The sequence below is a fragment of the Caloenas nicobarica genome, chromosome 20, assembly GCF_036013445.1.
Source record: "Caloenas nicobarica isolate bCalNic1 chromosome 20, bCalNic1.hap1, whole genome shotgun sequence".
Classification (NCBI taxonomy): Eukaryota; Metazoa; Chordata; class Aves; order Columbiformes; family Columbidae; genus Caloenas; species Caloenas nicobarica.
This window is the reverse complement of record NC_088264.1, coordinates 4,984,316-5,011,976: the sequence shown is the minus strand read 5'-3', so window position 1 is coordinate 5,011,976 and position 27,661 is coordinate 4,984,316. Positions and strand designations below refer to the sequence as shown.

Sequence of the window (27,661 nt, the reverse complement as noted above, 5' to 3'; positions counted from 1 at the left end):
AGAGCTCTGACCAGTCCTCCACACTCTTGCACTCCTCCCCCATTCCCTCAGAAAAGAAAATTCTACTTTGAATAAAGTTCTGACTACATAACAGAGACAGTTGCTTCTTAGGAACAGAAAGTGAAACAGGAACCACTGTGGGTGACTTTTTTTGGTTTGGTTTGTTTTCTTGTTGTTGGGTTTTTGCTTGTTTGTTTTTTAAGAGGAATGTTACAGCTTCCTTGTGAGCTATGGCACAACAGGCTCTTCAAATTGGTTTTAAGCATTTAGCATCCACAAGACAACTAGATATAAACGGAATTTCAGCCTTGAAGTACGTTCAGAAAAAACCCCACAGTAAAATCTTAAATACAGGGTAAATAAAACAAGTGGTTTCCAGGTCAAGATAAAGTTGACTATCTACTTATTTTCATTAGACTTGCTGCATGTTAAGTCTGTCTTCAAGTCAAAGATAAACTCCATCCACAGCCCAGGCTTAATTTAATGAATAAAAGCAACAGTTGACTCCTTAGGAAAAAGGATCCTTTCCATTTTGAAAACAAGATTCAATATATCCAAAGATACTGGGTAGGGACCTACCTGTTCTAGTATTACAATAAAACGGGAAGCTGGAGGCAGGGCATATGATATAGCAATATAGGTTGGTCCAAATCCAAGCCCAGCTGTTTGGAAGAGCGTGAACAACATCCCGTAGAAGAAAGAGCGGATTCTGCGATGGGAGGAACTGCAATAGCCTTGGGCCCACCAGACAAAGAGGTTGTATGGAACAATCACTGTGCCACTGAACATGCACAGCCAAGTACAGAAGACGACTGGGAACTTTCCAAAAACAAAGACCAGGAGATCAAATCCTAGGACCATCCTAGAAGGCACAAGGAAAGATACAATATTCAATGTCCATTGTTTCATTGGAAATACGTCTGCTCCACTAAGCAGCTACAAAACATGAAGCTTCCAGGTCATAACTTCAGTCTAGATAGAAGTGACTGTAGCAATTTTCAGTTCAGAAACAGAGGGTTGTCTGTGGCAGGTTTAAAAGTGACCACACACAAGCACACCAGAAAATAAGAGATGAAGGACTCATGCCATCGATGCTGTCAAGGCACAGCTTACCTTCAAATCCCACAGGGCTTGTGCTTTAAGCTCATCCCTGCTAAGAACAAGCACATGACTAAACGATCCACTGCTCACCCAGGGTCCAAAAGAGCTTTTGGGGAACACTCCCAGGACACCATCACTATTACATTAAGAATCAGTTCTTCCCAGGAGTTTAACACCTAAAGTGGCTTCTTCCCCACCTCTACAGACATGAGGTAGTTTAAAGTCTAGCACTCAAACTTAATTTAATTCTGCTTTGTGAAATCTGTAGGCATTCCACACGGATTCAGTTTAGAAGTCGCCCAAAAAGGCTTAGTATCATTAGGCGGTCGGTCCAAATATGTCCAACTAGTACATAACAGGTGCTTTAGTCCATTAATCAAGCCTAAAATGTAGGGACATAAACAAAAGGATGTTCAGTTTTACTGGCAATTGAAGTCACCAGAGCTTACTCCTATGCATAAGCAGCTCTTCTAAACTAGGGTCAGAGGAGAAGGTAGTACAGAGCACACCAACACAATCTATTCACTCTCATGTGGAGGCTCAATTGCAAACAGGATCCAAATTATCAGATCTAGCTGAGGACACAGCAATGATTTTTTTTTTTTAATTACTTCTAAAGTAATCAGAGAATCCAGCTCTATTAGTTGAGATTAGAGGTAAATACCTACTATTAAGTTAGGATCAACTACACAATATTCAATAGTGCAAGAGCCTGTTCTTACACCACGACAATAGGGATAACGATTATAATCAAGATACAGCTCTAGTTTTGTACACTTAAGATTAGATAATCAGCAAGACAGACACGTAATCCTACTTGTGCACATGGCATACAGCTTGCCAAAAAGATACTATTTAAAGCAACGAGTAAGTGTGAGGAAAGCAGTCTTTCATTATCTCGTTCACAACTGGCTACCTGCAAAGCACAATCTTAACAGAGGCTGTGCTAATATCCTTGAGATTTTTCCCCAGGAAAAACAAAAAGTTCTGTTTTTATTTAAGCACATGTACAGTGTTCCAGAACTGTCATTTTTAAACAGAGGAAGGGCTGCTGAAGTATTTAAAGTTTTTCTAACCACAGTCCTCCTTCAGGCAACACAAGCAGCTGAAAGCTACCATTTTATTATTCGACTAAAATAGCCCACATTCAGTGATGAGCCCTCCCTTTTGCCAGCCTTGCTATGTTAGGCTAAACTGTGCTGGCCATAATTCGCACAGAATACGCCAATCTGCAGGATTTCAATAAAACCCAGCTATCTGGCTTGAAATGGTCATATCCCCTCAACAGGAAATCCAGCATATATTTTAAGTACATCAAGTTGAAAACCCCCTTCCAACAAGACCCCAAAGAAAGATTTTTGCCTTTTTTCTGCACCATTCTATAGTTTCATGTACTTCTGGTGCTTTGGAAAAGAGCATTTCCCAGCCCCGGTCCCTGTCTTTCTTCTTACCTTCCTTCATCGATGAAGTCTACTAAAAGTGTGCTGAGGATGAAGACAATGAGAAGAGCGATGAACATGTGGTAGATTGTCCTGATGTGACTCACTTCAAACAGCTCACTAAGGGAGAGATTAAAACGCCATCAGGCCATTCCCACAGCGCATCACACCTCCCGTATGTTCGTACGTTCGCTTTCAGAGTGTTTCACAGTAAGGTAAGACGACACCAATGCCATCTCAACTCAAGAGACTGAAGTTAACGTACAATTTGGGTGTGAGTCCACACAGACACTTCCTCAGTTTATTGTCAGAGAAAGGATAATTAACCACTATCTCGGTGGTACTGAGAGGACTGTAATTAAGGTTTACATTTGGGGAAGCCTGAAAGCTGTAGTAGAGATGTTTTAGAAAGAGACGGAGAAGCTTAAACAGATTAATCCACACAGGTTTGAACGTAAGACTACAGATGGCAGTGGGGAGAGTACCTCAAAGCAAAGGCTATTTAGTTTGCTCTCAAGGGTATTATCAGTCAATTTAATGGAAAATGTGAGGTTACTCACTCCAAGAGGGATCTCCTGGCAGTAAAGATCTTCCCATGTTCTGGAGGGGCCCTCGAGGTCCTGCAAAGAGGAGAATATTTGAGACAAGAAAAGAAATAAAGCTTCCAGGAAACGTAACCTTGTTATAGGAACAGCTTAAAACTGACTTACTTGGCTTTGTGCAGTTCCTTCTCTGAGCAAGAAGCTGGGAAGAGGGAGGCTGAAGATGAGGAGTCCAGGAGTGCTGATTTTGCCACCAAACTGTTCACAAACTCTGTGAAGTGACTGTCCACTTCCTTCATGAAAACTGGCTTCAATTGCTGACGGAGAGGAAAAAAATTATCTGCTCCGTTTTTAAACTCCCTGGATACACTTATATATAAATACTCATATTCCTTTTTATCCGGGAGCAGGACAGAGCAAGGCACCAGGAAAACACCCTTGTACCATCTGTCAACAGTTGGAGCCAACTTGGACAAGATCAGGGGCTTATCCTGGCCTGTTCACACACCTCAGGCCAGATGACCTTGAATAACGCTTATCTTCTTTATCAGAAGCAACACAGAAGAAAAAAGTAAACATACCGATTTTCACATCTCTGTGTCTGGAGTGGCAGGTTATTTCACATATTTTATGGTGCCAAGAAGGCTGAGCTAAACTTAGTACATAAGCCCCAGAAAACATGCCTCAATTTTAACCAGAGCTACGGTAAAGTTGCATGATTTTTAGCCTATTCATGTTTTTCTTCTCCCACCTTAATAGAGAAAGGTGACTTCTGAAGCATCTGGTTTACTAGAGATCTTGACTTCTATGGGTGCATGAAAAATCGTAGGTGAGTGTGGAAAAATGCCCCTGATAGAGTGGGAAAAAAAAAAGGAGATAAGCAGCGGCGGATAGAGCACAGGCCACCCTGGTCAAAGACTGCTTGCTTCACCTGATAGGAGAATTTCTTTTGTAGAAAGGAAAAGATTACTTAACCCTCCCAAAAATAAGTTATCCGGACAGGGGTTAGAATTCATCTTCAAAAAGCAGACTGTAAAATCCAAGATGTTTTTATATCCCTTTTGTCTTGCCTATAGAATGTGTAATTAATTCTGTATTTTCCTGTCTGCGATATAGATGGATCTGCTATCCAGTCTCATAACATGAACCTTCAGAGACCTCCTTTCCCACACACCAGGCAGAGTTTTTAAAACTAGATGCACTTAGAAGAAACTTAAATGATAAAACATTTCAAGTTATTGTATTTCCGCCAGAAGTGCTACACTGAGCGTTGAATATTTTCTGTTGAGGTGCAAATTCTTTTACTCTTTACATGCACAGAAGATCCCAAGACTTGCACAGCGGTGTGTTATTCTCGTGACTAGAAAAAAAGCAAGCAAAATTAATTCCCTCAAGGAAGCAACATGCATTCACTGTATTTCAGTGAGAACTTTGGGAATCTAAAGCTCCCAAGATCTCTGGCACTTCAGAAGACAGCAATTTATAAGACTTCTGAGAATTAATTCCTTAATATCAAATCCTCAAGGCAACAAATTGTCTTCCAAATGCTCAAGCCTGGTGAAGAGGCACAGCTGAAAGCTAAACCCCAAGCTCCTGAACCATAAAGCCTTTTGAGTATGCCTTTTTTTGGTTCTCTTTTTTTTTTTTTTTTTGCAAGTGTCTACTAGCAATATTTGTCTGACCATCCTTTTGCCTGGGATTTTTCAAGTTTGCCACCAGATTCAAGGTCCAAGTCTTCGCACATGATAACTACCTATTATTTCATCTAACCTTCCTACTGATCAGCTGCGTAAGAAACACGTTACCCTGATCACCTTCAGAACTCCCAGCTGCTACCTACTTTCTAACCTTTAAGGCAAAAATGTAAGAAAACCAATTAATTCCGTTTTCAAGGAGGGAAAGAAAGAGCCTGGAAGTTGTGCACAAAAATGACACTTCCTCAAAAAGGCATTTGTGACACTTGAGCTCATTTGTCAGTAGGCATTTATGCTTCAATGCCTAAATATTACGTTAAAGAAAGTTGTAGCAGCATTGTTTTTGCTACAAGGGAAGAGGCACGAACGTCTAAGAAAAAAGGAAAAACCAGATAACTGAAACAAGATCCATCAGCTCTAAGCCGGAGTGCTGATACGTTTGCCTCTAACACAGACCTCTTTCCACGGTTATGTTTTAAGGAGTCTTTTTCCACTGATAGCCACTTGTCATCCATGATAGATCCTTCATTTTCCAGGCACACTTGGATTGATGTTATGTAGTAGATCACCAAAAAAACTAAGCTAAAAAGCCCTCTCTAAAAGTAAAACTTGCAGGCTAACAAAATATATTAATAGATGACATATTCTTACAAAATTCTAATGTAACAATAGCCAAGGAAGCAAGTTTAACTCTCTGGCAGGAACTACAAGATAAATCTGACGTGAGACCACATAAAACCAGAAGACCCTAAAGTCAAGATATATCAGAATTCTACACTCCTCCTGTTTCGTGGTGGTCAGACGCATAGAGATCTCTTGAATCAGAAGCTGCCTTAGGAGGAGCTGATTAATATTTAACTTAATAAAAACATTTTCCCCAGCTGTCAGTACAGAATAAACAAGATTCACCAGCGCTAAATGAAACAGAAGCTCTTCGGAGCTGGTTACTCCTGGACACTGTTTTTCTGGGAGGCAGAGAAGAGGATTGTCTCTGCAAGAGATGTGGGTTTGGTTCCTTTAAAAACAGGAGGGGGAAAAAAAAAAATCAAAAACCACAAAACAAATAAACAAACCCCAGGAGTTGAGTACTTTGGAACCACAACCTGGAACAGATGACACCGGTGCTCTCTGGCACAGCCTGCTTTTACAGCATGCATGCGCATAACCCCGCCAAAAAAGTCAAACAGAAATTCCTGCTCCTCTTGCAGCGCTCAGATTTCCACGCCAAACAAAGCACTGTTCATTCCTAACAAAACCCTGTCTTTTTTTTTTTTAAAAAAGTCTCTCCCCTTTTTCAGCCGAATCTCCTTTCGGCAAGATCTTAACAGAAATTATTTCCTTAAACTACCTCTTCCTGTGAGTTAGCGCTCTGCTGAGATTGCCTTCTCTTAATCTAACCCTCCAGGGCTGACACCAACATCTGCATATGTTTGATTGGAAGAGCAGGTCTTGAGTTCTCATTAAATTAAATACAACCAGAGCATGTACCCCACAGTAATTGTAATTCTGTACAACAAAACCGCACAACATATCATGCTGTCTTATCACCTATTACTACTGCCATTCAAAGGGCAAGGGACTTGAGCAATTGCCAGAGTAACTGTTCAGTGGTCAATCAGCAAAGTGCATTCCACTTAGTCACCAAAGAAATAAAATGTAAGAGAATGCACCTCCCACCAGCCTTCACTCTGGTAGGGTATGGACACACAAATCCATCGCTTCCCTGATGGAGAGCACTCACCCAAGAGCTCCCTAAAGTGTGCTTGAAGTCTGGGACAAGGAACTGGGCAGATCCACTCGGCTGTCACCATTAAGTTTTAAACAAAAGAATCGGATCGTTACGAAAGAGGGGCAAGTACAAAAAGAATGCTGTGCCATAAAAAGCAGAAGCTGGACAAGAAGTCAGATAAAGTTGAGGGAAGTAACCCTCTGGCTTACTTACAAAGGGAAAGCTGCGAGAGTTCCCCAGCATTTTACTCATTCTAACAGACGTAGTAATTTCAGCCACTGAAACATGACGACATCCAGCTCTGACCAAGTGACAGAACACACCATTCTCAACTCAGTTTCGAATGAACAAAGGACTAGATTTTCAGACTGGACTGCAGATGCCAGAAGGCATCCTGTGCACGAATAACACCTACAAAGCCCATTTAAACCAGTGGGAGTTGTCAGGGACCAGCACTTCCCAGAAGTCAAGCACCTGTCCAGACCTCAGACACCCATCACCTAAAAGGTGAACTGCAACCCAAGCCTTTGTGCAGTGCTTCACACAACAAAAGGGCCGGGCCCTCCAGGATTCTCAAGAATTTTGCAGTAGATGGAGGTTTTTACTTACCCTTGTAGCTATCATTGTAGCGCTCTCAAGGCAAATCAAAACAAATTTGCAAGCTAACTCAGTGTTTAAAACCTCAACTACTCTTGTTTTGGGAGAAAATTCAGTAATTAGAGTGCCACCGCTGGTTTTCTTCAATTCTCTTTGTGGATAAGAAATCACCTTGCCTACAAACTAGCATCTCTCAGAGCTGGTTGCCAGAAAAAAAAAAAAAAAAAAGTAGAAACAAGAGACATTCCTGAAGAAAGCAAATCCAAGATCAAGTTGTCCTCTACAACCAGTTAGTGTTCCCTGGAACCCAGAACTTACAAAGCTACGTGTGCTTAACAATCAAAGCTTTCTCTTGCAAACACCCGTTGCCAACAGTGATTTGCAGTGGCTGTTTTGCCTGCAGAGAAAAGACAGGAGGCTTGCTCTATCATGTCCTCAGTAAGAATCATTCAGAGAAAACAACATATGAAATAAAATTCAGAGCTGACTACCCCTCTAATGCGCTGAATTTCAGGAGTTTCAGCACAAAAAGCAGTACACCCCTTGCAGAAGACATTTAAATACACTTTAGTTAAAGCCGCTATAAATTACACACCATCTACATAGGTGAAAAAAATATTTTTAAACAGGAAAACATTTCAAAGGTGCGAGATATTCTTCTCTGTCTTATAAAGTCTCCACACCCTAATATTCACATAAGGGTGGCACAATTAGATTACTTCATCTTTACCATGGAAATCTCTGCAACCAAATGAAGCAAAATTGCAGGACGATTTGCCCTGAGGAACATGCATGCTATAAAACAATGGTTAACAAGAGTTCATTGTTAGCTAACTTCATTTAATTTGGGCATAAATCACCTTGACATAAGTTAAGACAATGGCTGTTCACACAAACACAGATTATGTTAGAAACACCAAGAGCTATTTTCTCTGGGGATATTACTCACTGACAAAAAAAAGTGGGACCAAGGCTCGGGAAGGTCATCTCCAGAGCCAGGGCAACAGAAGTAGTGGGATACAGACTACACGCAACCCTTTACTTAATGGATAGCAGGACACAGAGCGTTTTAAAGACCAAATATACAACAGTCTAGCTGATAATCACACTGCCAAACATTAGTGGGGAGCGAAGCTCCATATTTACAGACCTCCAAGTTTATTCTTATCTTTGGACTTCAACCGATTGGGGTCAAGTAGGACAGAACTGCGTTTCACAACACTACCTCTTGTGCAAAGTCAGAAGAGAGGAGGAAAGAAAGAGGGCTGTATAAAAGTGACTGCACGCGAGCTATGACTGAAGAGGGATATTTGCGTTTCAGGACTAGTGATTCTCCAAAAGACATTCAGGGTGAATAATCCTGCTCCTCCCCACGAGCAAGCACTACAGTATATTTACCTCAGCCTCTGCTATTAGCTGCATTTTCCGTGTTATCACATGGTCGACATCAACCCGGCCTAAGGAAGGAAAGCAAATATTAATATTTAACAGTTGCATTTTCAGTGACGTGAGTCGCATGTCTGAAAACACAGAAAGCACAACATACAGTAGCTCAGTCACCGATTTTTCATCAGTGCTGCTTAATTCTAATAAGGTCCCAGCAAATTCAAAACTAAGCTGGAGGAAATTCATAAGCAATGACCAAGTATTTTAAACAGCCATTTAGGATTACAGCACTATAAGACAGTCAACAGCTGATAACATGCTGGATTTTAAAAAGCTTTGTTTTTCCTCAGCAACTCTGCGAATCTTCCCAAGGTCCCTAAACACATTCAGCCTTGAAGCAACAATTAGAACAACCCTTTAGAAGGTCATATTCAAGCATGTTGGCCTTTTATCAGAGCTTTATCTTATGCACAGCGAACTAGACGTAAGATTAGGTTGTCTGGAGGACTCTACACTGCCAATAGACAAGGCAGGCGAGTCACAACTATCTGTGAAATACAGTAACCAGCTCTGAAAACTGGCTAAATCGCAAGTTGGAAAGTTATTCTGTGTTCAAACCTGGCTACCCCTACTCCTCTCATCCCCCAGGAGAAGTGTTAGACATCAGTCTGACCGTATTCCTCAGTATTGGCTCATATATAAAGCCTCAAAAATCACCCTTCTTTTGCATAAAGAACTACGCACATCTGAGATGCCTCTATTACATCAAGTGGAACATACACAGATCAGACACTTCAGAGCAGTTGGGTTTTAAGACAAGGTTTGCCTGCAGTGGTTGCAGAGTGCTGACAATCCAGCTGGTGTTTTGCTTCTCCAATAGGAACAAACAACACAGAAGATAAAGTTACTTAAAACAGAGAGTCTTGCACGTGAAGGAAAAGAAAGATTAGAGCAGCAATATCCACCCCTCAAAATACCAGTCAGGGTGAAAAGAGGGCAACAAACCTTGCCTTGTGCATGTCCTTTGGCAATTACAGCTACAACAGTACCTTACACAGTAACACATGGTTAGCGTTACAACTTTCATGTTCCGTACCTAAAACAACACTACAACTTCCAGAAAAAGTGGACACTGAGCTGATTCCCTACTAACATTTCCAGTAAAGGACAAGCTCACGGATTTGCAGCAGAGGTGTCAAGGCTGCTGTGCGATGGGGAGATGGGTTCACAGCAGTATCACAGCTCATCACGCAGCCTCCTGGTCTGATGCAAGATACACAGCGTATCGTTTTAAACAGAACCAAGTGCTTCTGTGATGTACATTAGTCTGAAGGCACTTTTATGATCACCCAGTTCTAGGAAGTTTAGACAGACCTGCTTCAGAGATTATTCCAATTCCAATATTGGAGAAGAGTTAAATAAAACGTCAAACTTCATCTGCAATGAAGCTATACTCAGTTGTCAGCATTATTTCTGCCCCCCGCCCCTGTCAAGCAGGAAGACCATTTTTTGTCTATAAAAATTGCTATACAAGCTGTAGACTTACAAGCAGACCAGCAACAATAGGCTATTACTTAGCAGCCGTGTAATGTAGCAACAAACAAGGAAACTGCTTAACACCACAAATTTTCAGCTGCCTGCAAAGATCCATTTTTACAAAAATAGAATTCCTGGTTGCTAAGCATCTCACCTCCAAGACAAAAAATACCTCAGCATTTAAGCTCATTATGCTGTTACAGTTGCCAAACAGCAGCAGTTTGGAAAATAACTCAAGAGAAGGGGATAAGATACCACTAGAGTCCCTTGTCCACCTCAGCCTGTGTGTTTTGCCGGTCTCAAATGGATTCCCCCCACTTCTCTTCCAATAAATAATAATAAAAATTAAGCTGTTCCACAAGCAGCAGAACTGTATCCCCTTCATATCACCTCAATGGCCTTACTCCTTCACTGTGCCACACCACAATTGTATTAATAGCCCATTTACCCCATTACTACTATGCTAAGAACCACCTTGTGCTCACCTGCTAGCAAGCAGAACAGAGTTTTGAGCTCAACACACAACTAACCTTTTCCTGTAGAAAGGGAAGAATTTGTGTCTCTTATCCAGCTGCCAGTCTTGAAGACTATCAAGTTGGCTTGAAGCCATCCAACATCACCAAAGAGGACAGGGTGCATGAGACTTAAGGGATTGCACTATTTCCTTTGTGAGCCGAGCTAAAAATAAATAGCCAGGGCTTTGACCATATATTTCCTGTCAGATCTTGCGTTTGAAGCCCTGGTTATTATAACTACCCAGGAGCAGCTCACTTTAGAAATAAAACCCCCTTTTCAACTTGCAAGGCCTTAAAAATGGATATAGTTTTACAGACACTTAATATACAGTTTTAATAGCTGCACGGGAAACGAGGTCAGTCTCTGACCTGCTGACATTGTAACTGCTAAATTGTATGTGGTGTCCCTCCTATCACTTTATCCACCCACACACCAGTGTGCATGCACAGACTAGACGAGAAATACAGCATCTTTTAAAAGGCTTTGAAATCAAGATCTCCATATCTTCAGTATACGCAACTCATAAACCAAAGTAAAGCCACCTGTAAGCTTGTGGCTTCTTTTCCGGACCAAAGAATCTCCTGTAGAAGAAAACCCACCAAAACAACAACTCATTCTGCTGTGTTGCATCACCCCAGAAACTCCAGCAGTGTCACAAGGCAGATACCAGAGAACATGCAACTCATCATCATCTTGAATCATTAAACTTCTGTTGTGCAAGCTGCTACTCATGTCCTATGAGGTCATTCGAGAAGGGAATCATCACATGATTTTGAGTCTAAAAAGGAATGCTGCGCTGCTAACAAGCCCAAATCTTCATTTTCCTTTGACACTGAAAATGAAGACTGGATCCCTCTGTATCACTTTGGCATTGCAACATCCTTACAAAAACAGAATGAAGACGAGCAAGCACATCTTCCCATTTAAAACAAGATGGGATATAACTTCAGAAAACAAGAAATGTATTTAAAGTCATATGGAAGAAAATCTTATTTGAAGAGTAGTATGAAACACCAGCAAACTTCACAGGAGACTGAAGCATGGTTTGCTTTGAAAGAGCTCTGCTCACAAGCAGAAGTTTTAACTTCATGGGAGTTGCGTTCCCCTCCCATCAGCAAGGGCATTGGATAAGATCTTTATTGCCTTGCGCTTGTAGAAACTGATCCTTGTAGGATGGGACACCTCCACACAGCCCAAACTCAAAGCAGGCTCAAAAGTCAGAAGGAAAAAAAGAACAATTTAAATGTAAGCTTTGTTTCCATAGGAAACCAGGCTAATAAAAGATCACCCGAAGATTGAGAAAGCTTCTTACTGTTGAAAACTTGAACAACTTGTTTCACAGAAGATTCACAAACCACCTGTCTTAAAGGATCTCATTGTCCATTTGTCAACCTACTCCTGTATATGTTACAAGGAGGGGACACTGGAGATGACCAGAGAAGCGTCCCACTCGTATGACCTCTGACTGTCACAGCATGGGATCCAACAAAACCAGCTTCCTCCTAAGACGCCAGCCATCTACTAAGCGAGCTCTGAAAAATTAACGGTGTCAAAAAGTATTTGCTTAATTTAACTGCTACAGTCTGCAATTACCACCAAGGGCACAAGTGGGAATAAGTCATTTGATTAAAGCTGTGGCTTGTGTGCAGTGTCACAGTTCCAGCCCGCAGTGACTCCAGCAGCCACCGCAGCGGCCCGGCACCCCCAGCCATCGCCGCTCACGCTGTTCCTGCATCGTGGCAATCACTTCATTATCGAGCAGTTAAAAGCACTCGGGGAGACTACTGCTGTCTAAATCCCTGCACAGCATTCAAGACAAAAATGCCTCTTTGCAGAAGAGCTAGAAAAAGCACATGAACTTCAGTTTATTGCCACATGTACTTCAAAAATAAACCAAAACCCAACCCAAAACATCACTTCTCAGAACAGCCAAGCACACCGCTCACAGTTTAGAAGCATTCTCCCCTAATGACGTCAGGATCTGTTTAGCTTCAGGGTCTTTACAAAAAGTCTGATACAAACTGTACCCAATACTGTCCTTCTCTAGAAGAGTTAAAAAATATTATCTTCATTATTTCTTGGTCAGACAACTTACCACTCAAGAAGTTAAAGCAACATAGCAGAAGTATTTTCCTGTTACTGTTGGGTACCTCGATTCAAAGGTTTTGTCTTTAGAAACACTGAAGATGTTATCTGAGGGAGAGCAATGTTAAAGCAAACCTAGTGCAAGGCTATTGTAAAGAGGGGAAGTCTTCCATATTTGCTACAATATGTTATTTCATGCTAATAAGCCTTACTCTGAGTTATGGTAATTTATTTGGCCACTCAGCAGATAGAGGCAAGTTATGATGAAACTGCTGATGTGCTTAAAGAATGCAGAGCCCATAGGTCACTGCACTGCAGCTGAGCAAAGAATTAAGTTAAAAAGTAATTTCTACAGCGACTTGGGACCCAAAGAGCCTCTTCACTAGCCTGAGGAAACACCAGCATTCTCTGTGTCATGGCAGCATGTCCATAAGAAACTGCTCAGCCCTCACCAAACCCGGAGGCTGCAAAACATGAGCATGCCTAGAACTACCAAAACCCACCTAGTCTCAGACAAGGCAATTCCGTTAGATCCATCTTCCCGAAACACACCCCAGAATCTCAAGCAGCTTAACCCCAAATTCATTAATCCGCAAACGCCACCCTGGTGTTACAATGAAGACTAATTGCTGTGAGTCATACAGCAAACCCTAAAGCTTTCCAAATTGCTCCCTGATCTAGAGCTCCCTCCTCCTACATCCATCAGTAGGCACACACGATTCATGCACCTTCGTAAACTTTTGCATGGAGAATGACCAATAGCAACCTCCTCACTGGAAGATAACCACCTCTTTCTAAGGACAGCATTGCCAAACAGGCTTAGTCACACCAAACAAAGATACATCACATTGTTTGCAGAGTCTCCACAGATACTTCTGATGAGCAGCATCTTCTGATTCCCGAGGAAACAAGGGCAGACTCCACAACCATCAGTTTACTGCTCTGAACGGCCAAATCTCGGCATTTTAGAGGCACTCAGATACAGACTGAAGAGCCATGTTCTCTCTAGCCTTTTAAGATCTGCCCATCCCATTTGTTACACCCATTCCAGGTTGCAACTGGTACTGCCCGATATCAATATCCCGTTAAGCAGAACAGTTTTGTATTTATGTATCTCCAGCCAAAAACATGCAAGACTAATATTATTAAGAATGCCCGGCTTTTGACAGGGGATTATTGCTGCCTAGATCACCTGTTGACTCTACACCAGGACCAAATTAGTAGTTTAATCATGACACTGGAACCAATTCAAGGACGAGAAGTGATAATGAGACTGAAGTTCAGCTACTCTGTCGAAGTGAAATTACAGGCTGAATGATCACAAGATACAAACACATCAAGGGACAGAAGAATTATTCTGGCAATCTCAAAGCTATGAACATTTACAACTAACTATAAATTTGGGGTTACCCAAGTACAAACTTTTCAGTGTTAGAACTCAGCAAACAGAGACAGTTTTCAGCAGCAGTGATGAGGCAAGAAAAAAAAATAACCTAAACTATACAAATGGAAGAGTCAGACCTAATGTAGCTCTAAAGCCAGTATATGGACTAGAATTATTCCTCTAGGCAAGCTCAGATCAGCCAATGCATTTGCTTTTTAATAAAGAAAGGATTAACAGCCTAGACATTTCTGCAGAAAGTTCACACACTTCTGGAAACAAGTCAATTGGCCCTTGACACATTAACAAGTTAAAACGCAGATTGTGTTTGCTAATCAGGGCAGATCAAGGGTGGGAAATCACATTATCATTTAAGATTTTCTACAGAAATAATTGGTACAAAGACACAACGTATTTACTTGAATAGAAGATACTGTCTTGACCTGGCTAGAATCCCTTGACTGCAATCAACATGCATCTTGTACAGAACTCTGCACAACACCCAGCGACTGTTAAGATGCTACAGTATAATGATGGTGTTGCCAGACACTTCAGATCATTGGAGTCATGCTGCCTTTGTACACGTCAGGACCAATGCCTTAGAAACAGCTATTCAGAAATGAAAGGTCAGGAAAAAGACAGCCAGAAAAAAGTCTATGGCTACTCCTTCCCAGAAATTCTTCCAACTCAGCTGTGCTTTCACAGAAAGCCCTACCTACTTACACAAGCATACTGGTTTCTGTGAAGAAGCTGCTATCTAGAATATGCGAACCTTGTAAAACTTCAACCTTTGTGCTGCAGAGATGCTGATCAAACTCCACTGTACAGCAGAATTCCTGACCAGAGGGATGCATATAAAGTGGTCAGACACCGGACTCACCTCCTACCTCCCTGTGGCATTCCTGGTGTCCCCATCGCTGTGCTGAGCAAAGAATCTGCAAAAACTGGTAACATTGAAGTCTCTGTGACGCTTCTGCCAAATTGGCAGCAACCCTGGAAGGGAAGAGGCACCTAATCTTAACTAACCAGGATTCTTCCCAGCTTGCTGTCCTGTTTGTACTGTATTAAAACACACCTCACTGTTCTAAGCCAACCCACTAAGGTACATCGACACGCATGAAAGCTCAGTAAACTTGGAAGAAATCTACCCCATGTTTACTTGCTACACATCCACAGTATCTCACCTGCAGTGACATTATGCCACATCTCAGAGGTAATAAAATCAAAGGCTTTTAAAGGCAGGCACACCCACCTACCAAGTGCTAATTATCAGAGCTATATTTATTCTTTATTCTCAAGCCTGCAAGAACTCAAAATCCATGCATAGCAGTTAAGGTGTTTCCACAGATAAAAAGGTAGAAGTCTGCTTCTAAACCCATCATAACTGTTTTCCAGTACCCACTAACTCCTTGCAGTTTTCTGAAAATGGAATGAATGGAACAGTCCCATTTGATTCAATTAAAATGCTGGTGCCACCAAGAGCTTAAAATCCCATTTCTTCAAGTAGTTTGAGAGATGGCTTTCCCTCCACTGTATTTTTTGCAAGAAGAAATCTGACTTGTCCTAAACTTAAATTTTCTCCAATTCCTGTTTCAGTTGAAATAGTGACAACATTCAGAAGCATACCACTAAGAATTATCTCACTGTGTCACTGGCACCAGAGTTTTGAAAGCTGTACTCACATGGCACATTGCGACAAACTAGTTGAGCTTTCTGCTTGTTCCATCTCCCAAAGAGGAAGGAAAAAAGCTGTGATTTCATCGCTAACCTCCTGATCACCTGGCTGGAATGTGGTACCGCATAATCCAGGAGTCTGAGACGGTCACAGCGTCCACAGGCTAAGCCTCTCACACTGTCACATAAAACTGCCCCTGCAAACCAAGGGACGAGACACAGGCAGCAGCGACCCGTCCACAGAGCCAACTATAAGCCACGTAACTTTTAAGATGACCACAATATAAATGCACAGAAACCCAACTGTTTATTGTTCTATTTTACGGCAGCCAAGGTACAAGGTACTGGATAGAAGGGACCTGTTCTGACACTAACAGGAGCAGAGAATCATTGTATGTGACATCCTACCTCCATCTGTCTGTCAGGATGGATACCAGTTTAACACTTTGTTCAGTTTGCGGAAGCCACATACTTAAAGCTTGTAAAGGAAGCAAGATGAAGTCCCCCAAAAGAGCGTTTACCAGGGTTACTCAAAATTGTTGTCAAGATGCATTTGCACCATTTACAGCATTAGAGCCTCTCCTCATCAACACACATTTCTTCTGTGACAATTAATCGCTTTCTTTACTCTAAAACACTGTAAGAACGGCAGTACACAGGGCCTGAGGGAAATTTCTGCAGGACGACACTCCAAATAACCTAAACCTGCTGAAGAAGTGCAGCTGGTACACACGGAGCTCCACCTTGGGAGGCTTTCTATGAGCAAAAAACAAACTGAAATGAAAGAGCAAAGATGCAAGACCCATGAGCTAGAAAGGACACCTTACAGGAGGCCACGTGCCAGAGATGCAACTAATCACAAGTGAAAGAATCTCACCATTGCTTGCGTTTTGAAATGACCTCTCGTTCTCAGGTCTCCTCTGCGTTTCTTCATTCTCGGGGGTCTTGCAGGTGGAGCCGGACTGGCGTTTTCTTACACAGTCTTCACCTGCCATTGTTGCCTAGTTAGACCAGAAAAAGGACAGCAGATAATTAATGACAGAAGAAACTCATTTACTCTTTACATTGTTCAAGGATCGATTAACGTAGCCTTCTTTACGTTAAAGTGAGACTTTCTTCTCTCTGTTATGAACTCAGAGCAAGGGCAGGGGAAATGAAGAACACGTGTTAGTCATTTACCATGGACCACACTTCCTCTCCCTTACTACAAGCCGTACAGGAACAAAGTAACCCAGCAAGCTCCCCCATTTCTGCCAAAACTTCTCCCCATTGCTCCCTTCTTTCCCCTACAGACCTTTTAAGTATTTAAAATTACTTAAGCCTTTGTGAAATCTTTACGAGTCCAAATAGACCTTGAAAATGCTTTCTGATAGTCAGTCTGACAGCAAAATTTGTCTTCTGAGAGACCTGGCAGGTTTGCTCTCCAGAATCGCCCACATTATTTTGCCTGAGCCAAGCCCCGTCCTGTCAAGTCTTCCTCAATGGATCCTTGTGCTCTGCCTGGCCAGACGATGGCTGCATTGCAAACCACGGGAAAACGGGAAAGAGAGGATCAGGTTTGCACTGCGTCACATTCAATGACAAAGGTCACTCTCTGCTGGGGACTGAGCTGCCAGCAGGGAACACCTACAGCACCACAGCCGGGCTGAACACAAAGAATTCCCGGTTCATGGAAAGGTCCTGAATTCCTGCACACTCTCCAAGAAATTCAGCTCAAGAAGCTCTCAGAGATGAGGCTACAAGCAGGGACAATTTTCAGAACCGGACTTCCAGAAAACCACACAGGCATGTATGTAACCACACTTTTAAACTAATGCTTCTCCTTTTCAATGTATTTTTTCACCTTGGCACAAACTCTTAAATAGACACGTGTTCTGTTGCTAGCGAACAGAACATGTGAATGAGCACAGATAAGCCGTTAGAGACAGACAAGAAAAATTCACGTACTTATAGAAGATCTAAGAAGGCAGAACGCAATTATTTAAGGATGGATTTCTCAGAACACTGAGGCTGCAGAAGGGAAATAAGACTTCTGATCAGATATTTTCATGCCTCAGCTTCCTGTGTTTGTCCCTCTAGCACAACAGTCTCCCATTCTCCTTTTGGACATCACAGCATACAGGGGAAAAAAACCCAAACAACAAATGACTCATTCGATCACCAACACCATGTCTTGCAGCTCTGCCTCTCTTAGCTCTGTTTCAGGAGACCACAGTTGGGTCTGCAAGCTACAAAACAAAGACCATAAAAATGACAAACTGCCCAGCTGGCTTTGTACAACACCTGATAGCTCATATTATCGTAATTTACATAATGCGAAAAGCAGTTATATGAAGAACAGGAAGAACCAGGCAAGAATACGGTCAGTCTTCCTACAGTAACTACGCGCAACAGCACAGAACAGTAGCGGGCAGAACACACCCACATCCTACCAGCTCTGCGCAGTTTTTGCTGCAACCCTCTTGCCTTTAAACCAAATCAGTCACCATCATCCACCTCCCCACAAGGCTCCAGGTACAGACACGGCTGGATCATCTTGGAGCGAAGGATCGTTTTTGGTTAGAGTGACTGAAAGGCTAGCAAAAAGGAGTTAAAAATAGTGAGATTCGGGATAGGGGAAGGAAAAAAATCATGTGGGGACGGAAAAAAAAGCTAAAGCAATTAACCTAAAAAGTTACTGAATTCAGATAGGCTAAGTGATCAAGACAAAGCCTTTTTCACACCAAAACAGGAACTGTGCTCGGGGAAGTCTATGAAAACAAACATTTTCCTAGTCTAGTTTCCATGTGAAAAGAGGTATAGCATTACTGTATTTAAGCAGCTATCAGCACATCAGTGTGTAAAGAGGGCATCAGGCCTTCCCTCCAACCTCTGCGAGAACTAAACCAATCACCACACAATGCCGAGATAACTCCAAAACGTTCACCATCCTCTTCGCTAAAGGAAACTGCTCCTCACAATCAGTAAACTCACTCCACTCCATTCACTCCACTCCAGGTGCTTGTGGGACATCTAGAACCACAAATACACCCCATTAACTGATTTCTCAGCAGAAAATCCCTGATTTTATAGGCATGATTGTCTTACGGTACTCGTAAAAGGTCTCAGAAACCTCGAGTTTCTCTATCTTCCCTTTCGAAACATTGGCAATTAGGAGGAAAGCAACACCCTACACCTAAATCTCTGCATTTCACAAGGCTCGGTAGCACAGCGAGGGCACATCTTCTACCTCCAATACCGCTTATGCTAAATAATAACTTTATCCCAAACACCTGCCAGGTCTCCAAGGCTTTCCTTTGGCCTTGGGCACAACGAGCACAGCCGGTGTGCGACACCCCCGGCATCAGAAGGTAGCAAAACAAAGTTTAGGTCGTTGCGCAGCTCACCCGCAACGCGCAAAACACTCAGCAGAAAAAAACTAAAAAAGTAAAAAAAAAAAAAAACCACCACAAAACAAACCCTGAAGCCTGCAGATAACAATGGAAACTGCTCAAAGCGCTGCCGAGGCTCCGAGCACACACCGAGACCATCAAGTCAGCTCCCTTCTCCACTAACTCGCTGGAAACAACCGCCTAAGTGTCGTCCGGCGGTGTCTGCTGCCAGCAGCGAGACCCACCCCCGGCTCCCCCTCCCCAAGCCCCAGCCCCGGAGGCGCCCGGAGGCCCGCGGAGCGCTGCCCCCTCCCCCGAGCCGCAGGGTCCCCGGACACAGCCCCCCCCCCGCCCCAACAGCACCGCGCCGGGAGGACGCCGGTGCCGGGCCCGGTCGAAAGGCGGGGGCGGGTGTGACGGCCCCGCTCCCGCGGCGCTGGGCCGGGGCGCAGGGACCGGCCGCGCTCTCCCGGCGGGGGCGTCACCTGGTGGCGGCCGAGCCGCTGCCCCTCCGAGCGCGCCGGCTGCAGCGCGACCGCTTCCCGCCTCCGCCGCGCGCCCGCGCGCCACGGCCTCGTCCCGGAGCTCGCGGACGTCAGCGCGCAGAACGAAAAGGGAGGGGGGAGCGGCGCCGCCGCCTATTGGCTGGGAGGCGTTCCGCGGGGGCGGGGGGAGGTGGCACGTGAGGCGCACGTGGGGCGCGCGCCCCCGCTTCGCCCCGCCCACTGCAGCTCCCTCACCGCAGTTTCCCGCCTTCTACCCCCGCCCCGGCTTTCCTGTCAGGACGGGGCCGGGGCCGCCAGCGCCACCGCCACTTTTCCCCCGGTCCTCTTGAGAAGGTAAAGCGGAGGGAGAACGGCACCTCATCCCCGGGGACGCGGCCCGGGGGGCTCATTCAGCACCCACGGGCGGAACCCTCCTCATGAGGACCTCCCTCCTCCCCACACCCCACGGCACAAGGAAAACTTGATTTCAAAGAACTGTGAGGACACAGAAGTCAAGGCTGGGAGGCCTGGAGGACCCCGCGGCGTCATCTGTCCTCGTCCTTCAGAGGCAACGCCAGGGTTGCTCAACAAGCGCTTCCCCGCACATCGGGGGTTCGGTACAAACGCGCGTCCCCTCCAGTGCGGTTCTTCTGAACGGCCTTACAGGAGCAAGGGCACATATTTTTTAAGGGAAATAAAAATGGAGGACCCGCTGACTTGAGTAGCCCCCCCTCCGTCCCCCAAGAAGTGGGGGTTTTGTGGCAAGGGGGTGTTCACGGTCACGTCTTACCCTGGGGAGCGTGAGCTGCAGCTCACCAGTAAGGGGGGAGCCGAAAAGGGGGCCTGGCTGGAGAGGTCCCAGCCTGTGGTCCAGAGGGTCAGAAACTGGGTGAAAGGCTGAGGTTTGCACCCTTTTTCTCTTTCCCCAGGCAGACACAGGCTCACGACAGACGGTGAGTCACAGGAACACGTCACCAGCAAATAAACTCCAGTAACCTCTCGGTAGCTGCATTTCACTGTGTGCACGGGAAAGTTTACCCCAGCTCAGGAGAACTAAGCCACTAATCTCCTACTGCCAAGTACGTGTCTTTCCTTCTCCTCATGACCTCAGGGCTGTGCTATGTATATGTACCCAAACGCACCTTGAAAAGTTGTCCCAAACCAAGGTACCCATTAATAAAACAAACTTGTTTTGACCAATGCATACCCGAGACACACTCTTTCAAAAGTGTAACTCTGCTGGAACTATTCAGAAGTTGTTCTAAATAATCCATGGCGACTTGGAGCAGAGCCACTGAGTGAAAAAGTCTGAAACAGATGTAGTCTGCAATGTGTGCTCACACTATTATTCCACCACCCGTCTTTCATGCTGCTTTACAGGAAAACTGTGGTAAGAATTAAAAGGAAAAAAAAATCCTGTCATTGCTGAAATGCAAATAGCTGCACTGGGAGATTTCACATAACTTTGCCCCTGTTCTTAAGAAGTTGATTTTAACACAATGCTGCTTAGAGTTACTTTCAAGTCAGGTTGTACATGATTACTGATGCTCTCATGCTGAAAATGCTGCGCTAGCTATTCACACTGAAGTGTCTTGTGGTGCCAGCATCAGTTGGGTGAGCAAGTGGAAAAGCAAAAAACCACAAACATACAATGTCCAAAAGTTTCCTAAAGTTCAACAAATTGTTCATGGAATTGTTTAATGAAATGAGTAAAACCCTAACTCTGGGTGGTGAGAAAATGATACGCCTTTAATAGAAATAAAAGTGCACCTAACCTTCGGAGCTAGTTGATTTGCTTTTTCTATTTTGCCTTAAAGAGGTGGTTGATATGTGCCACCCAATTTTTTTAGCACCTCTTCACACATCTCCCAGGCCAAAGCAGCGTGGTGTGATGGGCACTGAGCTCCCTCCTTGGTCTCTCCCTGGCAGAGCCTTCATAGCCTCTTTCCCTTCTCTTTAGAGGCTGTTCACCTGCAGCTCACTGAGGGTGAAAAGCAAAGCAGTCACCCTTGTTACTTTTCTTCCCATCCTTTACACAAGAAATTGGCAGAAGGCATTGCCACCTCTGCTTCTGCCACTCACGCCCATCATCTGCTGTTGTCTTCACCGCTCCAAATTGCTGCACTCTTTCATCAGCTACATCATTTATGCTGCTTGTCACCATGTGCTTGCAATCTTCATTTTCTGGAGTGTTTTACATTAATCCTGTGGGTTGCATTGCTCACTGATTGCCAAATCACAGCCGTTCCACAGCGCTCCTGGCTGCATCACTGTGTGGTCCTTCCCGTTTCTTGATGTGGGAACCTCTGGCCCTGACACCCCAACCTTTTGCGTCAGCTTCACTTGCTCTCACCTACCCAGTGCCAGGCAGCAACTTGATTGCTGCAGCACTGCTTGTATCCCCTCCTTCCCTTCCCTTCCCTTCCCTTCCCTTCCCTTCCCTTCCCTTCCCTTCCCTTCCCTTCCCTTCCCTTCCCTTCCCTTCCCTTCCCTCTCCTCTCCTCTCCTTTCCTCTCCCCTTTCCTTTCCTTTCCTTTCCTTTCCTTTCCTTTCCTTTCCTTTCCTTTCCTTTCCTTCCCTTCCCTTCCCTTCCCTTCCCTTCCCTTCCCTCTCCCCTTTCCTCTCCCCTTTCCTTTTCCCCTTTCCTTTTCCCCTTTCCTTTTCCCCTTTCCTTTTCCTCTTCCTTTTCCTCTTTCCTTTCCTTTTCTCTTTTCTTCTTTCCTCTCTTTCTTTTCTTTTCTTTTCTTTTCTTTTCTTTTCTTTTCTTTTCTTTTCTTTTCTTTTCTTTTCTTTTCTGTTCTTTTCTTTTCTTTTCTGTTCTTTTCTGTTCTTTTCTTTTCTTTTCTTTTTCTTTTTCTTTTTCTTTTTTCTTTCTTTTCAGCATATGGGCTGCCCAGCATGTTTAATATGTAGACAGATCCATCCACAACATATCTGGCCCAGGGGAGGCCTAGGGAGGCAGCAGCAAGGTCTGTACTGGCCGGTGGTTGTGGAGAGGTGGGGATGGCAAAGGGGGACAAGGCAGAGGGTTGAGATTTTCAGAATCCCTCTGTAAAATCTGTGCCCAATCCTGTTCCTTCCTGTCATTTTTGGCACTGCCACAAAGCAGGTGTGATTCATGCTGCCTACTTTCAATTCTGTGGAACTCTAATTTATTTTCTGTTTTAAGATTTTTGGTGTCAGTCAGCCCAGGGAGGAAGTAGCTATGGCTGTTTCTGATGCCTACATTTATAGACCAGAATGATTAATTCCTTTAAAACTTCTATCTGGGCTTTAAAGTCAGTCACCCGAGAGCCCCAATACTTTCACATATTTCAGTAAAATGTAGCATGTCCTATGATAAGCTGTTGAAAAATATGGTTTATGATTTCCCAATATGTATGCACAATAGCAACTTTCTACTCTATCAATGAAAGAGCTCCCTCAAGTGGTTAAAAACATTGTTACAGTTGTCACTGTTTTCCTTAAAAAAAACAAACCAAACCAAACCAAAATGACAGTGATGTTTGATCTGTAATGTAAAACCGCTTATAAATGTAGCAATGAATGAGATTCCATTTTTTGCATAACCATAAAAATGGTGTGGATGTAAGATGACTGAGGCCAAAACTCAGTCAGGCAAGTGCTGCTGTTAAAAAAACAAATTTAAGAAACTGTAGAGGACTTCAGCCTGATCTGATAATGCATGATCGAATTTTGGCAGGAAAACTGAAAACTAGCTCCAGCAGATACCACATTGTTGAGGATGCCTGAAGCGTTTGTAACTCATAAATATTACTTTTGAAAAACTCCGGTTCAATTTTTCACAGTTTCTGCTATCATCATCTTAAGATTTTGCATGTAATTACCCTTGCTCCTCTTTACTTTGTATGAGGTGTAGAGCTTTCAAAATATTTGGTGAAAGAGATTCAGATCAGCAAACTTTGGAGGACAGACAGAAGCAGCAAGAATTAAACTCCAACTTCAGCCAGCAATTCCTCACGCAGTTACTTTCCAAGCAATGAAGTTGCTGGTTTTGCTGGCAGATGAAACGGTCGGAAAGAAACAATCACATTTCTCTCAGCAGAGGGCAGTGGTATCACTACTCAAACATCACATCACTTTTTGCTACTGAAGTGAAATCATGCTTTAAAAAAAAAAAGAAAAAAGTGAAGCCCTACTGCCAGCCAGCAGGTTGCTGGCTTGTTCTCCAAGCTCAGAAATTCCAGTGTTGAGCTTCTTGCCACCACCAAGCAGAAGGTGCAAGAGCCAACTTAATTGCTGTGATTCCATTGCTGAAAAGGGAAACTTGCACTATTTTTTGAGGAGCAAATATTTTTTCCTTTCCCTACCATTTTGAAGGAATAGAATTAATCTTGCCAGCTGGGCTGGCATAATCGTTCGGTTTTTGCTTGTTTAAATTGAGGAGGTTATTTCCTCGGTATATTTTAAAAGGAGAAGATCCTTCTAATCTGGCTAAACATCAAATCATGAAAAGTATTGAATCTGTATAGGTATAACTACTGTCTAACCCTAGTAAGCTGAACCGTGTTTTCTGAAACTGTTCTTTACCCTCTGTGACATACCAGCTTTCTCTTTCTGTTATGCTCAGAAAGAATTTCACCTGGCTCTCAACCGCATTATATATTATGTATGTTATACATTATATATTATCATAATTCTCGTGACACCAGCTCAAACCAATATCAGATTTATTTTGCAGCATATTCTGCCGCTTATTAAAATTGCATGAAAATATTGAACTACCTCAACGAAAGGGTCTCTACAGTCGTTTCAGCAGGAAAACACCACATTAAATCTGCAGTCAGCCCTGGAAGAGTGAGTGACTTCAGAGAGATTAGTTCCAGAACAAACAGGCCTAGTTTCTAGTATTGACTCTCCTAATTATAAGGCCTTTCTAAATATTTTTGTGGAAACGTAGCACTGAACTTGGCCAGCACCTCCTTCCCATTCCTGCAGTAGCAGCTGTACATGCTCCTTGTGAGTGCACAGACTGCCAGCTGTGCTACACAGCTGGGGCCCTTCCTTGGGAAGGTAACACACAGCAGGTGGAAGAGCTGACATTTTATACCTAGTTTAATGACTGCTTACTACTCTGTAGTAGCAATCTCTGCCTCTCTAGATTTCATAAAAATGTGCATCCCTTCTCTTTTTCCTAAGTAAACACAAAATACTTTGCTCTTGCTCTCCCCATAGCTGCTAAGGTGCCTCGGTGGACAAAACAGCATAAGCCAGTATTTTCTACCATTTTGTTGTCTCTCATTTATTTGTTACAGCATAAACGTGCTGACTGCTGATGGACATGGAAGAGAATTCGTGCTTATGAAATGACTCGTCCAGGATGATTCCCAATACAGTCGTTTGCAGGTAATCGTACAGTCCTGCCTATCAACTTTTTCACTTTTCTAATCGGGAGATTTCCACAGCTTGCTCCACTCCCCAGTTGTAGAAACAGAAGCATGTTTTTAGGGCAGGGCTTTCATACATATGCTTCTATATATATATATTTTTTTTTTTGGTAATCTTTTAGACTGTCTTAAAAAATAACATTATGAGGCTGTGGGAAAGGTACTGGATTTGAAAGGTGTGGGGAAAAAACCATTGGGGTGCTATGCTGAGAACAGATCAGCCTCTTTGGGGGAATATGAGTTCCTTAGGGTCATCAAGGGGAGATCTTACAGAGAAATGTCATGTAGGTAGCCAGTGTGCTTGCAAGACACATGCGGAACACCATAGAGAAGTCAAGGAACATCGAAATGGCAGCTAGAATCATAATGCCAGAAGCAGCTGATCTTTATATTGAAAGACCCTGAAAAATACAAGGACATGGGGAAATATAATCCCCAGCAAAACCAGGACATATTTCTCAGAGCAGAACAAATGTCTCCATAAATCCATGGAAGATTGACTCTGTTGTAAACTACGAAAGAAAACATTTTCAGCGCTCAGTGTCAGGCATTTCCTCTTTTCCACCTTGTTGTAATCTCTGCAAAGATAGATGACATCTACTGAAAGCAGTCCCAAGCAGGAGACATTTCTAAACCTGCCCAGCCAGTTCTTTGGCTGTTTCCATGGCAATGAGGCAGCGCATCCTGCTGCTCTCCCTTCTGCCAGAGCCTTTCCCAAGCTTTATATGGACCGACAACACCATGCGTTTGTTGCTCCCCTGCCAAAAGCTTCCCTCTTCTCTGCTCAAGGCCATTCCCATCTGCTGCTTTCTGCTCCTCCCTGATTTTGGAAACACTTTGCCAGAGAGGGAATCCATCCACGTGTTCTCTTCTGCACTGATCAGGCCAAGGAGGGACTGCTGATGGTTATGCAAGTTGTGCCTGGAGAGGGCAGTGGTTTCCAACCTTCCTGCCTTGGAAAGAAGTTTTAGATGATGGTAAGGGAGAGCACTGTAGGGGCCAGGAGCATAAACAAAGCAGAAAGAAAGAAAATCCAGATTTCTATCTAGTCTCCCAAAAGAATCGGACTGAAACTTGGCACCTCTGGCCATAGCAACAAGTAGAGCAGTAAAGAATGTACAGACTTGGTACAATGCCGCGTTACAAAGCTGAAAGAGGAGCTTTTGCTGTCAGCTGAGGCAAAAATGGGAGGTTATAATGGAACTACACTGGGAGGTGAAGCAATCTGCAGGGTTTGCTGCAGTTGATCTGTATTGGGCTGAGTTGATGTGGTTACAAAAAGATCTTTGTGCTCAGCACTATTCCGTTGCTGGCCTCGTGCCTTGAGGCTTACATGCTTCGGAAATATGGATGAGGAGATGAAAACTTGAGCTTGTTTAAAGGTTTTGAATATGAAGATGGCAGGCCCAGGAGAGGGATTCTGAGTTCAGACATGTAGGTCATGCAAGAGAGGTCTTGTCTTCACTAGCAAGTTAATACGAAATACAGTAAAAGTGTTCCTGTTAGTTTAACCCTTGCCCATACACACACAAAAAATCCCTCATTGCATAAAGTGGCTGGAGAAATATGAATTGACAAACCAACCAGAAAACAGGGTAAACCTTGAGTGAATTCACTTCACCCTTTACCACCGCCATTTCTCTGCAGTAGCGACCCACGTTAGCACCATCAAAACAACCAGCAGTGCTCACTCCCCACAGTTTTTCCAGTTGTGCTTTCCTCACCGACTGCAGGCTCTTCGCTTCCTATTCATGAGCTTATTCACCCAGTGGCTTCCAGTGCCCACAACAACGATTACCCTTCTTCAGCACAGAAGTCTTTGTTTTATAATTTTGAAAATGCATCTAACAAGACCTCATTTTCCTGTTCCCTGCTGATCAGGCACCAAGTTATGGGAGAATCACTGGCATGATGTTACTGTAGCCTGTGATTTTAGGAGGAAGGATCCAGGCTGAAAGCTTTCTGGTGGCATTCCAAGTAAGCTGTCATGAGAAGAGAATCCAAAGCGCAAGACCTCAGCGCTGAGGGAAAAATCAGAGGCTTTCAACTACTCGGAGGAAAAGTGTAGAACTATAAATGCTAACTCAGTAGCTCCCCAGGAATGAGCATGTGCCATGCTGAGACTGAATGCATCACTAGCAAATCCCTGAGGCCGGATCTCTATTTCTGACTGCGCAGTATAACAGCTCCAGGGAACATAGAAACAGAGGATGCTGATAATTTCACAGTTTCTGCTTCCCTGTGAGGCAGAAAATAGAAGTGCTCTGAAGCTTTCCCAGGAACACAGAAGTAATGTTTTCCAGAGGAACATAGGTGTGTTCTCTGCAAACTGGAGAAAGGGAAACAGAATCATCTGCTGCCATGGCTGCTAAAGGATCTCTCGGCTGATCAGGCAAGCTTTGTGGATTGCAGCTATAGAACTGGTCCCTTGCAGAAGAGACATTGGGGAGGGGTGTGAAGTTGGCTCAGGTAGATGTAAACCTCAGAAGCACGTACAATCCATTGTGGATTCATATCAGTGTCTCCCCTAGCAGCGCAGATTATTAACGCGCCTCGTATGTCTGCCCTTTATCACAAGCAACCCATGGGGAAAACTCCCAAGACAGATGACTCAAGGTAATTTTGTAGTGTGACTGCATCCTAAGAAAGAGCAGACAAAAAGGGAAAGGCAGACAGCCAGGCGGTCTCTCGCACGCCGAGGTCAAATTCCCCTTGCT

General features: G+C 43.7%; 1 protein-coding gene across 1 annotated transcript in view; it reads right to left on the bottom strand.

Moving 5' to 3' along the window:
* SOAT1 (sterol O-acyltransferase 1) overlaps positions 1-19,616 on the bottom strand; it is a 29,087-nt gene extending 9,471 nt beyond the window's left edge. Inside the window, exons 1-7 of the mRNA XM_065648967.1 lie at positions 19,537-19,616; positions 16,558-16,681; positions 8,501-8,559; positions 3,251-3,399; positions 3,101-3,160; positions 2,553-2,660; positions 580-862 (exon numbers count right to left, since the gene is read on the bottom strand). Coding sequence (XP_065505039.1) covers positions 580-862; positions 2,553-2,660; positions 3,101-3,160; positions 3,251-3,399; positions 8,501-8,559; positions 16,558-16,675 — 777 coding nt within the window. The 5' untranslated portion in view covers positions 16,676-16,681; positions 19,537-19,616. The remainder of the gene's footprint in view (positions 1-579; positions 863-2,552; positions 2,661-3,100; positions 3,161-3,250; positions 3,400-8,500; positions 8,560-16,557; positions 16,682-19,536) is intronic.
* Between the last annotated feature and the right edge of the window lie 8,045 nt (positions 19,617-27,661).